Genomic DNA, 16,593 nt, shown 5'->3' with positions numbered 1-16,593 from the left:
ATAATGGCCTGAAATGTTTGAGGCATGGCACTTGATGAAGTCTTTCTCAAATAGCAGTGGACAGCTCAGATTCGCAGAATGTAAGGTGTTAAAGCTGGTTTCTGCAGAGCCCCTCTGATGGCATGGTCCACAATATAAATAAATTGTGGCCACAAAATACTACTTCGTGGGCACGAAATACTTTTTTGTGCCCACGAAATACTATTTTGAGGACACGAAATAGCTATAACGTGCGCACAAAATGCTAATTTGTGGGCACGAAACACTTGAGCGATAACCGTGATCCTTCCCAGGCCCTTCCAGTTGGTTGACAATAAAATCTATCCCAGCGTCCAGGTCGTACTTACGTCTGTAAAGCAACTGGGCTCTCAATATCCTGTTTAAATGTCTCTCCGTAATAATGGTTCCTTGCATTGCCAGGCTTTTCAAAAGGCATTTGTAGCTCATTCCCAGCCTAAAATAAAACTTAATCATACTGTCTCTGTACACGGTGTATAGGTTTAGCCTACTCTTATGCTTATGTCTCTTAGCAGCTGTCCAGGAATTGTATCAATATGATGTGCACACGTTATCTATTTCACCTTGAGGCGACTTTTGTTGCAATTTGGCACTGTATAAATAAAATTTAATTGAAATTGAAATTGAATTGAATTGAGTTGCCACAAATGCGTAATTCGTTGCCACGTTATACCCAATTTGTGCCCACAAATTAGCATTTCATGCGCACCTTTTACCTATTTCGAGCCTTCAAAATAGTATTTCGTGGGCACAAAAAAGTATTTTGTGGGCACGTTATACCCATTTCGTGCCCACAAAGTGGTACTTTGTGGGCAAAATTTATTTATTTTTTGGACCATGTCATCAGAGGGGCTCCGTAGGTTTCTGCGTGTGAATCTCGTCTTATTCAGGGAGCTTTTTAATCATTTTTTCACATGCATTGTCTTATACATTTTATTCGTATTTTTTACGTTTCTATTGAAGACATACTGCTTTGAGATTTTCACAGTGTCCGTCTGCCTGAATGTTTCCGGTCATAAATATCCTTTTTTTGCTTGTACTAGCTCCAAATTTTCATTAGACACAGCTGACTGAGAAACCAGCGTCTTTTCCCACACTTGTGTGTGATAGAGTTGTATAATTCCTCCCATTGTTTCAACTGAAAGATCTCTTGCTGCAATGCTTCCTTTCAATCAGCCAGGTGCAACAGCTCATTAAGGTCTGCAAACACTCAGACTGTTGTTTCATATTTAGGTTTGTGCATGTCTTTGTTTTAGAAATGCAAATTACAGGTGATTACATGTTTTTTCACCCAACACTGAGTGATTGGATATTTTTTTCCTTATACCTAAAAATACACCATTATGTTTTCTTGCTGAGGGACTGTTATTATGAAGTCTTACTCTTTCTAGAAAGACATTTGCTATCAACACGTTATGGACATACATGCAAATCCAAACCAGTTTAGCAATATTAAAACTGTGTATCTTTCTCATTGGATAATGATAATCTAATGACTGCAGCTGATTTGGTAAACATGTTGACAGCTAACGAGACAACAGGGACACATTTAAACATAACCAGAGGACATAATTGTATTTGTTTGTTGTTTGTTTTTTACAGTTTCTCTGTTATTTAATTGAAGAGCGATATGAGTTCAGGGCAGTACAAAACCACCATGTGCGCAGGCTTTTATCAGCAGTACAACATACCAGACCCAATTTGCTGGTATTTGTAATTTGTCCTTGTTCCTTGCAAAAGAAAAATGGTGTGTACTCTTTCTTCCTCTCTTTCAAACACTTCACCTCGAGAAGACAAAAAAACTCATTCTTCTTTTATTTGGTTCAGTTTGATTTACGACCCTGATCTCTGGGCTTTGTCTCCCCCCTGTTTCCATGGTGCCCAAATTTGGGGAATGTAATGTGAAATGTGCGTAATCACGAGGAACTGGAGATATTGAAAAATGATTAATGTGACAAAACCAAGAAACTACTCGGCCTCGCAAAGAGGTAAACAGTAGATTGGCTGCTTTTGTTTTCGTGTTTTGCACTTTGCATTTTTCCTCACGTGTCTTAAATTAAACTAAAGAGACTGAAATCCTTTTTTATTGAGTCTGCAGCTGCCGCCTTGGCACAACAATAAGCTTTCAGTCAGTTTGTTAGATGAACTCTTGGATACGCTCAGGGCTCTGCTGTTCACACATTAGATGTTCTGTAAGTTAAAAAAAGAAGAAGAAGAACAAAGCGATTTCGAGAAGGCTTTCTGTAAAATTCATCCTTTTATTCTGACACATTCTGACACTGAATACACTGAATAGGCTGTACTGCTGTGTACTTATTAAAGAGTTAACTTAAGGTCTTTGTAGGTGAGCTACGTCATCTCCATTAGTCTACAACATTGTGTTAAAAAATGTTACAGATATATTTGTTTAAATGGTGGGCCAGCTCAGTTGCACGATGGTTAGCACTGTTGCCTCACAGCAAGAAAGTCCTGAGTTCGATTCTGTGGAGTTTGCGTGTTCTCTCTGTGTGTGCGTGGGTTCCTCCCACATTCCGAAGACATGCACTTAGTGGGGTTAGGTTAATTGGTAACTCTAAATCCACATAGGTGTGAATGGTTGTCTTTCTCCATGTATTATAATGAATGGATTGTATTTATATAGCGCTTTTTGAGACCCTCAAAGCGCTTTACAATTCCACTATTCATTCACTCTCACATTCACACACCTTCCGATTACAAGACGAACTGCCAACTCTTGAGCCACGATTGTCATTAGCCCTGTAACAGACTGGTGCCCTGTCCAGGGTGTACCCTGCCTCTCGCCCTAAGACAGCTGGGTTCCAGCCCCCGCCCCCAACATTGAGCCTTACAAGGAGAAGTGGAAGAGAATGGATGGATGTTTCAATGGTTTAAAAATAGCTCATGTTTTGGACAAAAATTATCTAATTCAGGAAACAGCAAGCCAGGCCAGGAAATCATCCAGAATAATGATGTGTCTATTTTACACACAGACTGTGTAAAATAGATACAACATGACCAAATTCCAGTCTGCACACTCCAGTAGACACACTTTCCGGCATGTTTAGTGCTGTTTCAAGGCAACTAACCCTAAGTGGAAGTGGGCTAAAAAAGTCATTCAACACACAAAAATAGTTTCTGTGTGGTTATTTCAGAAAAAAATGGCTTTCATCGAAACTTATTAAACTTAAATTGCTTTTATTTTTGTAGTTATAATTCTAATAGTAAAAAAACAATAAAGTTCTGTGTCTGTCAATGACAGGCAAAGGCTGGAGCTGGTAAAAACGATCTTAGAAATTCTTCCCTTCATTCAAATTAACGAATGAGATGACGAGCTTTTTTGTTATCTTGAGCTAGAATGGAGGCATATGGAGATTCCCGTTATGATTGGCCACTAAATGCAGTTCAATCGAGAACTGGCATTGTGCAGTTGATGTTAAGTACTGCAGAACAGAGCATGAGTGTAGAGACCCTCGAAACTTTTGAAGCTCAGTAAGGTTGTTTTTCACAGGCTCTTCTGTATTTGTTATTCCCACTTATCAGTTATTTTAGAAGACGAAAAAGATTCTTAAGCCTTCTGTTTGTTGGTTTGTTACAGCTTAAAACAAAAGTTATTACTAAATACAGATGTTGTGTTAGTTTTTGCTGTGAGCGAGCTCTAATTTCTCTGATCAGGGTTTCTGCAGGTTTTTAGAAAGCCTTAATGTTTAAAAATCCTGTGATCTGAAGTTCAGGCGTAACATTAAGGCTGTCATTTGTTTTCAAGTTAAAGCCGTTATTATTCACCATACCATGTATGTGATGGCCAAACCCATAGCCACACTCTAAAGTCGGTAACTTGTGTATTTTCATTTCTTCATTTGAACACAATAACACACTTTAGTTTCCAATAACTTTATTAATTGGTTTGGATACATTTGTTCTATTTGTAAGCACGTACATTTAGTTTACTTAGGAATTCATACCAGTTCATTACTTTTATTTTTGACTAACCTTTGTTTCTTTTACTTTTTACCTGCCATGATCCCTGGGAGTTGCCAGACAAAAGGTGGTGGACAGAGTTTGAAATCATTAAATACAAAGAGGGATAATTGGACCACACCACCACTTCCTACTGAAGGGGAGAATGTGTATTTTCTTTAATTAAAAACAAAGTATTTGTACTTAATTCAGTATTTGAGTTTAGGGTTTAGTAGTTTTGATTTCCTTCTTTGGTGTTTAGTTTATTAACGAACCAGAATCTACTGCATTTTTGTTGTTTACAATTGTGTTTTGTTTAGTTACCCCTCATGTTCATAGTGGTCTGATCAGGCATTGTATGTACCCTTGTGTGTCATTTCATGTTTAGGTCAGTTATGTTTGTTTGGGCAGTCATTTGGTTTGTTGAGTTTTGTTTCTTTGACCTCTTTTATGAGCTGAACATTTATTACTTTTGTAAATATAATTTTTGGGGGGTTAAATAAATGGAAACCCTAGTTTTCTAATAATTCCTGTGACCATCACAATGTACCATAAACTGTATATAAAAAATGGATGTAGCTGAAAAGTGACACCAGTGCGGATGTACCTTAAATTGCTGTATTTATTTGCCACCAGGGGGCGATGTTTATGTTTACTATTGAAATTGTAGTGTTAAACTCTTTAGGACAACAGACCTTTTCTTGCTCTTGGACCTCAGTACAGCTATCCTAGTTTCAGGTCACTGAAAACAACAGAGTGCTTCAACTGTTAATAGATAAAGTCTTCTCAGTCTACAACTTGTACAACATTTTTGACAATATGTCATTTCAGTTTGGACAGCAGTGACCAATAAGCAGAGCAACACGACCTTCTCTAGCATGCCAGATACTCATTCTTTCTCACATGCTTCATTTAAAAATGAAAGAGATTGTGTGGGTGAGCGTAGCAGCTGTTATTTCCCTTCAGTGTTTGGTCAGCATGACAAAGTCTCACCCCCCTACGTCTTCCAGTCGACTCTCCTCCATGCGTGTTCCCAGTTCACATTAACTAGAGTGCTGCTGGGTTGCTAATGAAATCTCAATTATCTGCTTTTTCCACGTGTGAGAATATGCTGTGTTTAATTTACCTGCTTTATCAAAAGAACCAAATATAGATGGCATGGTGAAATCATGCTGCAAACAAGCATCTTTATCTACGGTATTTGCTGTGTGAGTCATTATCTCATATCCATTTCTATCCCATTTTCGTTATTTTATCTACAGCCTTTCTTTTTTGCAGCTCACCCTCTGAGAAACATCTCTGCTAACTCTTCATGTAACAGCCTAGCTTATTATGGCTAACAACACTTTTTGGGAGTGAAAAAGTGACTTGCAAAGCTTGATTTTATAAAATACCCTAACTCTTAATTTACAAATGCATTGTAATACTATATCTAATAATCTGTGCTCAGAATACAGACACTTCATCTTACCACAAGTTTTATAATTCCAGATAGATGTTTCCTAAATATGTTTTATTTCTCATTAGCAAAATTACAACATAACTACTATTTACATGTATTGGACAACTAAATTGGGAGACCTTTTGTCTCCTCCTAGTCAGCCTCCTAGTAGGTGCACATTTAAGTTTGAAAACCCAAGGTGATTTTCTGAAAGCTTGACTTCTTATCTTGACCTTGAGTTCAAGGTCACTGAGATTCAAAGTCGTCCAAGATGTTTAGTAGCTGCACCTATGGTATGAATTTCAAAATCCTACAACACCTCGTTCCCGAGTTATTCGCAAACTTGGGTGTCCACACTACCAACCCCGCCCACCCACCTTTTATGGCCGAGGGGTTAAACGTGTTGAACAGGAGCTTTGGGCCACAGCTGCCTTTGTGTACACAAAAGAAAAGCAAAAAACCTAAATGAAGAAGAGAAGCCACCACAGACTGTGGACATGTCAACACATACCACATTCACATTAAAGAAATTCACCATTTACAAGTTGAGACATAACGCTATAACATTAAGACAAGAAAAAGATGGGTTTAAACAGCTCTGCTGGAGTCGGGTCCCATGAGCATCAAGCAATCAATTGTTTCCATTGTTTTTACAACAATGGAAACCCCAATGAGTTTATTGGAAGACTGGATGGATTTTATTGCATCTGTGAAATCGAAAAGTCATTAAGTGAAAGGCCGGCTTTAGGTTATTAAACCTGCAAATAGCAAAAAATAATGTTTAGTGGCCTGAATGGCAACAAACTATTTGGTGACAGAACAGAAATATAGGAGTTATACCAAGAAAAACAAATACTGTCTTCATGTGGTTAATGTGTGTTTTACATGCAAAGAATCCCCAGTTTTAAACCAGGATGAGATGGGCATCTGAAGGTTTATGCCTCTAAGTCCAACCTTAGTACCTCGGCTTCATAAAATAAGGAAGTTGCTGAAAGTACAACTATAGCAGTATTTTAAAAAATCAGACCAAGCTTATAGTTAGAAAAAATAATATTATATATATATAAAATATTAAAAATGATATTCAGTACACACAAATAATAAATAGCTTGGGATACCTTGTGAGCATCATTTTCAATCAAATAGTAAATTCTTTAGTGTTACACTTATCTATTAACAAGCATACTGTTTTGTGTTTTAAAAAATTGTTGATGAAATTTCTTAAAATGACCCAGTAAATTTATACAAAGTTACAAATTGTATAGACTTTAACCACTTCAGCCATCATAGTACATCATGGTAAATATATATTCAGGTTAATATTTCTTATTATTGATGACTTCTTAGTCTGAGTGTGAAGAGCTTTAATATTAAAGTAAAAGTACTGTTACCCTTTGTCATGTCCTTGAAAAACAGTTTTTCCATTTCTTTTCATTGCTTTCTGAAAGAAACTTGAAAAATGTCAGCTATGAAGTTCAGTGACTTTATTTTATTTTTCTTTGCTTCAGCAGAACAGATGGGTGGGAGCTGAGATCACAAAGCAACATGGGTGACGCGTCGTATTCCGGCCTGGAGATGACGGCTGAGACGTGGGAGAACGGCAGCTTTGCGAGCCCCTCGCCGGGTCTCCCACTGTTTCCGCTCATGTTCAACGACAGCGATCTGAACGACACGCTGTTCAACTCCACCAACTCCACCGCCCCTGATGCCTTCTCGGGTCCCAGCGTAGCAGGGGTCCTCATCCCACTCATTTACATAATTGTTTGCATCATCGGCCTGGGCGGCAACACTTTAGTGATTCACATTGTTCTGCACTACTCAAAGATAGAGTCCGTGACAAACATCTATATTCTCAACCTGGCCATCGCCGACGAACTCTTCATGCTCGGCCTGCCTTTCCTGGCGGTGCAGAACACGCTCCAGTCATGGCCCTTCGGCTCCTTCATGTGCCGACTGGTCATGACTGTCGACTCCATCAACCAGTTCACCAGCATCTTCTGCCTGACCGTAATGAGCATCGATCGCTACCTCGCCGTGGTCCACCCCATTCGGTCTTCTAAGTGGCGGCGGCCTCAGGTGGCCAAAGTGGTGAATGGCACCGTGTGGGCGCTGTCATTCCTTGTTGTTCTGCCAGTGGTCATCTTTGCTAACATCCAGAAAGCAGGAGGCACCTGTAACATCGCCTGGCCCCAGCCGGCTAACATCTGGAGGGCTGCTTTCATCATTTACACCTCCACTGTTGGATTCTTCTGCCCTCTTCTCATCATCTGCCTCTGCTACCTGCTCATCGTCTTCAAGATCCGCAGCTCGGGGAAGAAAGTCCACGCCACCTCGACCAAGCGGAGAAAGTCAGAGCGGAAAGTGACACGCATGGTTGTGATTGTTGTTGCTGTGTTTGTTTTCTGCTGGTTACCTTTCTATGCCCTCAACATCATCAACTTATTGGTGGCCCTGCCACCAGAGTACCAGGGCCTTTACTACTTTGTCGTAGTGCTCGGTTATGCTAACAGCTGCGCCAACCCTATCGTCTACGGCTTCCTGTCAGACAACTTCAAGCGGGGTTTCCGGAAAGCCCTCTGCCGCTCCACGAGGAAGGTGGAGAACCACGAGCCCCTGGAGCACCAGCAGCAGGACGAGGGCAGGAGGGCGCTCATGCCCAGAGAGAGCCTGAGACGAGCAATCAGGGATGAAGAGGATGATGATGAAGAGGTGGTTTCAGAAATGACTGAGATATACAGAATTGCCCAGAATGGAAACAGCAGCTACCAGCTGCAGAGCTCGCAGCCGTTATTCTTAGAGAAAGGCGCAACGCCTGGAGTCACAGAGCTAGCCTCCCCAGATAGGCGGGATAACATGGGGGATGCGAAAGGGAAAGACGCCAACGGGGCCACCCTGACTGTCCCACTGCTTCTCAACGGAACCAAGGGTGGGAGCACTAAAACGCTACCAGAGGAAAACTTGGAACCAAGCGCATCATTGGAGATAAGTTACCTCTAGTGTAAAATATGAACTTTAAGTTTATGGGACCGATGTGGAGTGAGTACAATACAGGGTGGCCTGCTTCTAAGCCAAAAAAACCCCCCATAACAACCCATTAATGAACACTTGGGTGGGTCTTAACATTTTTTCATCAGTGTACACATTAAAAGCATGTTTATAATGTAAATTTTGTTTATATGCATGCCTGTATGTACAAATATGTGCCTTTAATTGGTTTGATCACCATTTTTTCTGCTCTTTTAAGCTGTTATATTCCATAATGTGAAAATCATTTGCTCAGGTTTGGCTGTATTTAAGCTTCAGTCGCCATCTAGATTGATGACATGGGTGTTGTTACTGCAACTATTATAAAACCAAATGCCTGCAGCTCCAGCTCCTAGAAATCCTAGTTTGTCTGTTAGTTTCATTTTGCTGCCGGGATCACACTTTGTGTTTTCTATAGAGAGTCAAACAGGTAAAGAGGTGGTCGGGGTGGATGAACAACATGCAAAAAAAATAATGTTTCTGATTGGGTTAGGACAAAAGCACTCATTTTCACACTCAGTGAATCCAGGAAAAAGTCAATGTATTACATATTTTTTGAATATGATTGTTTAATTTAACATAACCACCAGCTGCCAGCTCCTAAACATACTCAGCATCTCATTAATAGTGTCATATCTTATCTTTAAATACTTATTTAACCCCTTGGATGCATGGTGCACTGTTAAATTAATCCTTATACACTTTATACCGGGCTCTGTGCAAGGCATAGTTAAGGTTATGAGAACTGTGGATCTATGATATAAACTATCTATATACTATATAATTTGTGGAAAACTGTTTTCTCTTACTTACATTATTAGTATGTTATTATTTTCCAAGCCTGCTGCACTTTTTCAAATTCCAGGGACCCATTATGTTCATTTCCTTGCCTCATATTTTCATTCTTTGCTTCTACTAGAGTAACTTTACACAATTAGCAGTTGAGATGAATCCTTATTTAGCTTCCACTTCCCTCAGTTTATCCTCCATCTAAAACAAGTTTCTCTGTTCAAGACAATTTTTGATTGGCTGGCCCCGCACATACAGAAATTTTAAACTCATGACCAAATGTTTTGGCAGTGGCACACATTTTGTGTTTTGTACAGTTTTTACTTGGATTATTTTCAGCATAAGCATTCTTTGCTTCTTTTTTTTTTACTGGTGAATAATCAGTTCTGGCCCAAGTCCTGATTGATGGTAATCCATTTCTGTATTATCAGTGCTTCAAGTCGATCACCCTTTGTGGGCTTCAGGTTATCTGCTTGCTTTTAAAGGACTGATCATACGAAAAACATGCTCAAAGATCAGCTTCTTCCAATGGTCCAAGAGCAATGGGGTGATAATCTGTGCATTTTTCAGGATGATGGAGCACCACGTCAGAAATCAAAGCGATAACTAAGGTCAAATCAGCTTTTTGGATCAACGGCCAGGAATCTCCTCAAATCTATTTCTTAATCCCACCGAGATTTAATCTTAGAAATGTGCCATCATTCAGGATTTGGCTCAGAGGCTGATATCCACCACGCCACAAATAACGTTTGTATGAAAGACAAGATTTGTGCCTTTGCCAAAACTTCTGACCCCACTGTTAGAAGCTTTGGCCATATTAAGTAATAAACGTTAGATATAAAAGATGAGCATATCCACGCTCATGCTGTAGGAATTTTCTCGTAGAGCTTCCAGCCCTGCTTTCAGAAATCAAACACTTTAACAGTTTTAGATCCAGCATAATTACAAAATCTTATTATCCAGCTGCTTCCAGTGTGTCATCAGAGCAGCAGTTGTGCACGTAAAATAATTTGAAAAAGCCGCCTCATAAAACCAAAGTGCTTTATAATAACGGCTGGATTGATGTGACAGTCAAAGAGATATTAGAGAATCCATTAATCTGTCAGTGCTGAACCGATACCTGTGTGAAAGCCCTGAGGCTGCTGTCAGAATGAGAGTGCTTCTAATAACCGCTGACATACAGAAGTTGCTGTTCTAAAACATGCCAACAAAAAAGGAAAAGTTCATAGGAAAACCATTTTTTAAATTTTAATATTCTATATTTTTTTCATTAATTTCAGTGCCCCATTTAAACTCAGTATAATCTCTGATCTAATGAAGATCAAGCTGCTGCAGGCACTCGCAAACTCCATTAGCGTCATCCAGGTTTCCCTCGCTTGCATCATTTGTCCGTGTCGTAGTTCCTCACCGTGAAGATGTGAAGCGTGACGCAGGACCGAGTTCTTTCATCCAGAGCGTCTCGCGCGTTTCTGATGACGACACGCCGGCTCACACGAGTCAAACCGCAATCACACTGGAAAGCGGAAATGCTGTGAATTTTTCATGTAGTGTTCACCTTTATTTATATTCCTATAGATACAGATCATATATATATATAATTTTAAATTTAAAACTTAAAATGAGCAAACTGAAACAAATGAAACTTGTTTCTACCTGACACTCAGATTATAGAAGGAGAAAAAAAACCCTCCCATTTCTGATATATAATCATACTGAAGGCTTTTATACCCTTATTTGATTTACTTATGAAAGTGTCCACTTTCTCATTACTTTCATATATTGTTTTAGGAAGTATCCAATACATACAAGTTTCATTTATATAATTTTTCAGGGGATCTTATATCTGTTTTCACTCTTGTATGCTTTTCATACAAGTTTCACACAAGACAGATACAAACGTTATAAGATTTATATATATCTTTTCCATTAGCCTTATATGATTCACTATATGAGGCAAGCCAAATCTGATGCAAGTCTTTATAAGTTTTTTCGATTTCTTTTCCATATGGGTAGTGTCAGAGCAGTCTGTTGAGTGAAGGCAGGTATCCAATGATTTCAAGCCAAACGGTGAATGTAACAAATTCTCTTAAATTTCTTGTACCTGCTGCTCAGGTAGCGGGCCAAATGTTTACTCATTATTTTAATAAGACTTAAAACCACTGACAGACTGACCCAGCCTTAAAGTTGTTTCATTTTAAGCCTCAGAAATAAAAATTCAAGGTGCTGAAAAACACACATTCACTTTTCTCCTTATGCTGCAGAAAAGCTTGAATATTTAACCAGTGACCTTGAAATCAGTTTAAAATGCTTCATAAATTTTCTGCTGGATATTGTTATTCATATCTTTCAAGCTATTGTCTGCAAATAACATATTCAGATTTTATATAATATGCTTTTTTTTGCAACATAAGGGTTTTTAAGATAATATCAGATGTGGGTGGCTGATCGCAGCAGTTCCATCTATAGAAATACTACGTCCACAGTTCACACCGACACTGCTTTTTAACTGACAGGTTTACTTTTCCATGCATGGCAACATTTTCCCACAAGAAAGAGACAAAACTGTATTAATAAAGAAGAAATTAGGGAATATACTTTAAATTGATGTCTGTTCATTCAGTAAGGTTGCTTGACGTAGGGAAGTTGGTAAGGTTATAATCATAGGGTTGCAATTATTTCTGGTTTTAAAATACAGATTTTTGTGGTTCGCTTATTGCCCTACTATTAGAATTATTTGCTATGCACAGGTTGCTAAAATAATGTTATTACACCTGCATACAGACAAAGAAACCCATGTTATCTTTTAATTTAGCAAATTACATATTTCTTTGATGTCTAAATTTAACTAAAACAATACTTGTATCCTAGTTTTTCACATGTGGAAGACGAATTTACCCATAAAACTCCAGCACTCTCCCAACACATGCTGACTGCTCCACAAAACAGTTAAACCACACCAGAATCTTCAACATGCATATTTTAGTAATTTAGATATTTACTGTCTCGGGCCCTCGTATTGAAAATATGATCAAGCTAAGCGAAAAGAGAAAAGAAAACATCGCCCCTATACCTGGAAACATTTTTTTTTTGTCTCTAGCTGCCATTTTGACTTTTGATATTCAAGGCCAGACAAGTGGGACTCCACTATTTAGAACAGGGATATTAGACATACAGCCTGGGCCAGAACCAGGATGCCAAAGGTAATGTGTGGCCCAGTATAGACGACACGGTACTATTCAAGGAAACTGCAACTTTCTCCAGGGTAGAAGTCTAAACCATCACCAGATTTGCAGAGATGTTACAGAAAGTGTGCCAGCGGGTTTGATTTATGGCAAAGATATTAAAATTGCGCCAATTCTGCATCAGACATTCAGGCCTGTGGATATTTTTTTGTTTCTACGTAATGATTCTTATTTAGTTTTAAGATCAGAAGTTCAAGATTTAGAAGGTTTTTTGGTAACTAACATGCAGCACTAAAGATCAATACAGCTGTCAGACTGTGTGGAACTCTTTAAAAATAAAGTCAATGAAAGTGAAGACGAGCAAACACTGCCAGATAAAGCTGTCACGTCCCGGTCGCTTAGAACAGGTGCAAGGAGACGAGCTTTGAAGAACACTTGAACAGTTCTCAGTGAATATCAGGTAGCTTTTTTGTTCGGATTGCCCATCCCTATGTGCAGCGAGTGTTCTGTATTATTTTCTATTGCTATAAAAGAAATCAAGCTGCATTCAGTTTCCATGAAAACGTGTTTGCCGTAGCAGGAATGGTTCATAAGGACAATTTCTAAGAGACAGAGTTGCATGGCTTTTTATGTTACAGCATTCTTACTGATTCTATACAAATAATGTAGATAATTATCTGATTACATGGGTGTACTTTGAAATTAATCTGTGTCGCTGCTCAGATTGTGACCTTAGCGAAAGAGCTAATTTGTCTGTGTTGTTTCTTGAAAGCTGAACACTGAGCCATCATGCCGAGGCTCGCTGATTAATTATACACGTGCTGCCTGAGGTGTGTAGGCCAGGGTGGATCCAGAAATACTTGAGCAGTAGCCACAATACTGTTTTTATGGTCCTCATCAATTTCAGTACAGCTGTAATTAAACATATAATTCTGAAGGATCTGCGCCTTAATTAACCGTTATGATCTGTATAACTGCAACACTGAAAAAGATTTTAAAAAGTTAATAAGTTACTATTTTCTTATCTGAAGTTATGTCTTTGTGGTGTACTGAGCTGCTTCGGGAATGTGAGTTATCATGTAAAACAAACTTGGTCACACTGGCTTTGTGTTGGTGTGCATTCTTGGTAATTTTGTGTGTTTTAATTGTCATAAAGTAAAGCTATGTGCCAGACAGGCGTCCTTTCTTTATCAGACTCCGGTACATGTGAATGGACTCCTGTACACACTGTTTGCACTTTGGTGTGATTACACACAGACTTTTTTCACATAACTGTAAAAATGATTTTGTTCATTACTCACAAACAGTGTCAAGTTGCCTCTATTGAGCATACAAAGGTTTATTGGGGCTCATGGAAGAGGATCTCCATTAAACGCCAAATATTGCTTAGAATTTACTACTGACCTGCCTTTCTTCTTTTTCCTACCCTAAAAAAGTAGTAATTAAAGTGGATTTACTAAACACTACGCCCTCAGTTCACAACTGCTGGCAAAGCAATGGCGTAAAATTCTGCATGGAAAACACAGTTGTACAAACCCCGTCACAGAAGCACAGATCCATGCTACTCCACAGCACCTTGCATTTAAATGACAGCTCATTTATACTGAAAATGGAAATAGGTTTTGTTTACATGTAGTCATCATTTATTCATGAAACACGTTAAAACATTATGGCATAAGAACCCCAGAACGAACTTACTTTATACTTTAATCGTGGCACCAGTATCGGGGGAGTGATTATTCATAAAATGTATGGGTCTGTGCAAAAACCTTGAGCCACTGCTCATTTTACTTCCAAGGAGTCAGACTTGCTTGTAATTTTTAAAGTGCTCTTGAGCAATAGTTTCACACCTTCAGAAGTTCTTTCAATGTTTTTCTTTGGCTGCTTTTTCCACTTGTTTTCAGTTGGTTGTGAAACATCTGTCTCACTAAAAACACTGCATCCAGATAACCTGAATCACCTTTCTAACGTTTGCCTATATACGTGGATTGTTGAACATGCATCAGGATATTAGCTGAAACCGTACGATATACAGGTACTGTGTGCGGCATGTCCTTAAAAACTTAAGGAAACAGGACAAATGGAGGACCAAGGAAGAAGAAGCTAGTCTAAAAGATCTTCCCACCGTGTCTGGAAGTCATATAGATAATAAACAAATCTAAGTCTAAAGGTATAAAAACACTTTTTAAGTATATATGATATGTACATGTGAGATTATAATAAACATAAACATTATTATTTGTAGGGAAAACTGTACAGAATATTAGGAAATGAATATATAGAAATCCAGTATACATTCACCATTTGAGGCATGAAATTGCCATACATAAAGCTATTGCAGAACCTGGACCTGATGCTGCTTGTGGGCAGGAGGGGGGACGGCTGGTACATGGTGAATGTGGGCTGAGGCTTTGATGCAGTTATGGGCTCCGTTGAGACAGCGTCTGTGCACAGCATCCTCGATGGAAGAAGTCACAATGATCTTCTCTGCAGTCCTCACCACACTCTGCAGAGATTTCCTCTATCATGGCGTGCAGCTCACAAACCAGAGGGAGATGGCTGGTCAGGACACTGGTGGTGAGAACAGGAGGGGGAAAGGTGTGGTCTCCTCTTCCGGCACAGGAAGTGCAGTTGCTGAGCCCATTTAACCCGTAATAATGTATTAAGTGACCAGTCAAGACTATCGGTTATCTGCACCACTGAAACTTGATACTATTGACTTCCTCCTCTCCACTGTCAGTGATGAATGGGGAATGCCTGGGCTGGCTTGTGCTGAAGTCAATGCTCATCTCATCTGTCTTCTTAACATTTAAGATCAGATTGTTGACAGTGCATCAGTCCACCAATCACTTCACCTGCTCTTGATAGGACAGGTCCTTGTTTTCCCTAATGAGACCCACCCCTGTTTCATACTTGATGATATGATTAGAAGCGGATGCAGCGCTGCAGTCAAGGACTTAGGACATATCCTGAGGAGGGGAGCTGATGGAGAGGTAGATGCAGTTGGAGGGGGTGTTTCCATGTCTACCTTCTGTCTGACCTCAGTAAACACTTTCCTGATGAGTTCACGCTTTCATTCTCTAGTTTCAGTTCTTATTTTGTACAACTTATTCTCTCAATTACAGTAAAAAGGAGGTTAAAGTTGTCACTGTCCACCTGTCCTCACCTCTTGACTCACAACTTTCTATCTGAACCGATCTACCTCTACTATGTTCTTTATGTGCATATTTGTGTGAGTGTGCGTATGTATATGTGTGGTTAAATGTTTGCGCAGAAACTCCACCTGAATTCCTGCCTTCTGCCTCCACACACCTGAAACAATCACGCACCTGATCCTGAGGTCCTCGCTTGTTCCCACTACGTAAGGCAGTGGCAGATATTCAGTCTTCACTGGATCGTTACATAGCAACAGTTAGTGAAGCCCAGTGTTCTGGGAATCCATCCTACCTCACAAACCATCCTGACTAAACCGTCCTACCTTTATGAATATGAGCTAGAATCATACTCTGATGGGTAAAGTTAAATGGCAAACCGTCCTACCTACTTAAATTTATGCTGGAATTATTCTGTGACAGCAGAAATGTGCATAAACTACATGCGGTAGAACAGTTTGCCAAAGTAGGATGGTTTACCAGAACACTGGCACCTTCTTGTGTTATAGTACCTGTCAGAATGATTCTGTTGTCCTCCTCAATAACCCTACATTGGTGAACGTTGCAGAAACGGTAGATCTGAGGATATTCTTGCCTGTGCAAACTGGGACCAACACAGCTGCTGATCTTTTGTATAGACCATTATCTCACTGTAAATAAATGCACTGAACTTGGGTTAGGGTACCTACTAGGGCACCTCAACCACCTACTTGCCAGGTGCTTGAGTTCTACCTGGCTAATAATCTCTGACAAAACTACAGTATTCTTTATTGTGTAGCTGACAACTTGCTTACTTATTAGTTTCAATGTCAGATCTGCTCCTTGCTAATCACAGTCATCTTTAGCCCCTTTTCCATGGTACCAGGTACCAGGTACTTGTTTAGTACCTGCTCGGCTGGGGTTCCAAGCGATCCAAACAGGTATTAAAAGACACATACCTTTAGTACCTACTGCCAGTAGCATTACTTGATGAGTCATGAGAGTGTCTCATTCACGAAAATCAAAACCACCATTTTTGAAACTTGGCAAC

The 16,593-nt window shown here is 39.4% G+C and overlaps 1 protein-coding gene across 2 annotated transcripts in view; it reads left to right on the top strand.

Moving 5' to 3' along the window:
* Nucleotides 1-13,584, top strand: part of sstr3a (somatostatin receptor 3a) — a 47,880-nt gene extending 34,296 nt beyond the window's left edge. Inside the window, exon 2 of one of the 2 annotated variants that reach the window (XM_085454980.1) lies at nt 6,928-13,584. In XM_085454980.1, coding sequence (XP_085311106.1) covers nt 6,962-8,413 — 1,452 coding nt within the window. In that variant the 5' untranslated portion in view covers nt 6,928-6,961 and the 3' untranslated portion in view covers nt 8,414-13,584. Of the gene's footprint in view, nt 1-6,924 lie in introns of both variants that reach the window. The other variant, XM_085454981.1, reaches the window with a different exon arrangement.
* The last annotated feature ends 3,009 nt before the right edge of the window (nt 13,585-16,593 follow it).

This window comes from Copadichromis virginalis, linkage group LG4, assembly GCF_057382275.1.
Source record: "Copadichromis virginalis isolate Kocher_CV1m ecotype Utaka linkage group LG4, C_Virginalis_male_GT1.1, whole genome shotgun sequence".
Lineage (NCBI taxonomy): Eukaryota > Metazoa > Chordata > Actinopteri > Cichliformes > Cichlidae > Copadichromis > Copadichromis virginalis.
This window is presented reverse-complemented; position numbering and strand designations above follow the sequence as displayed.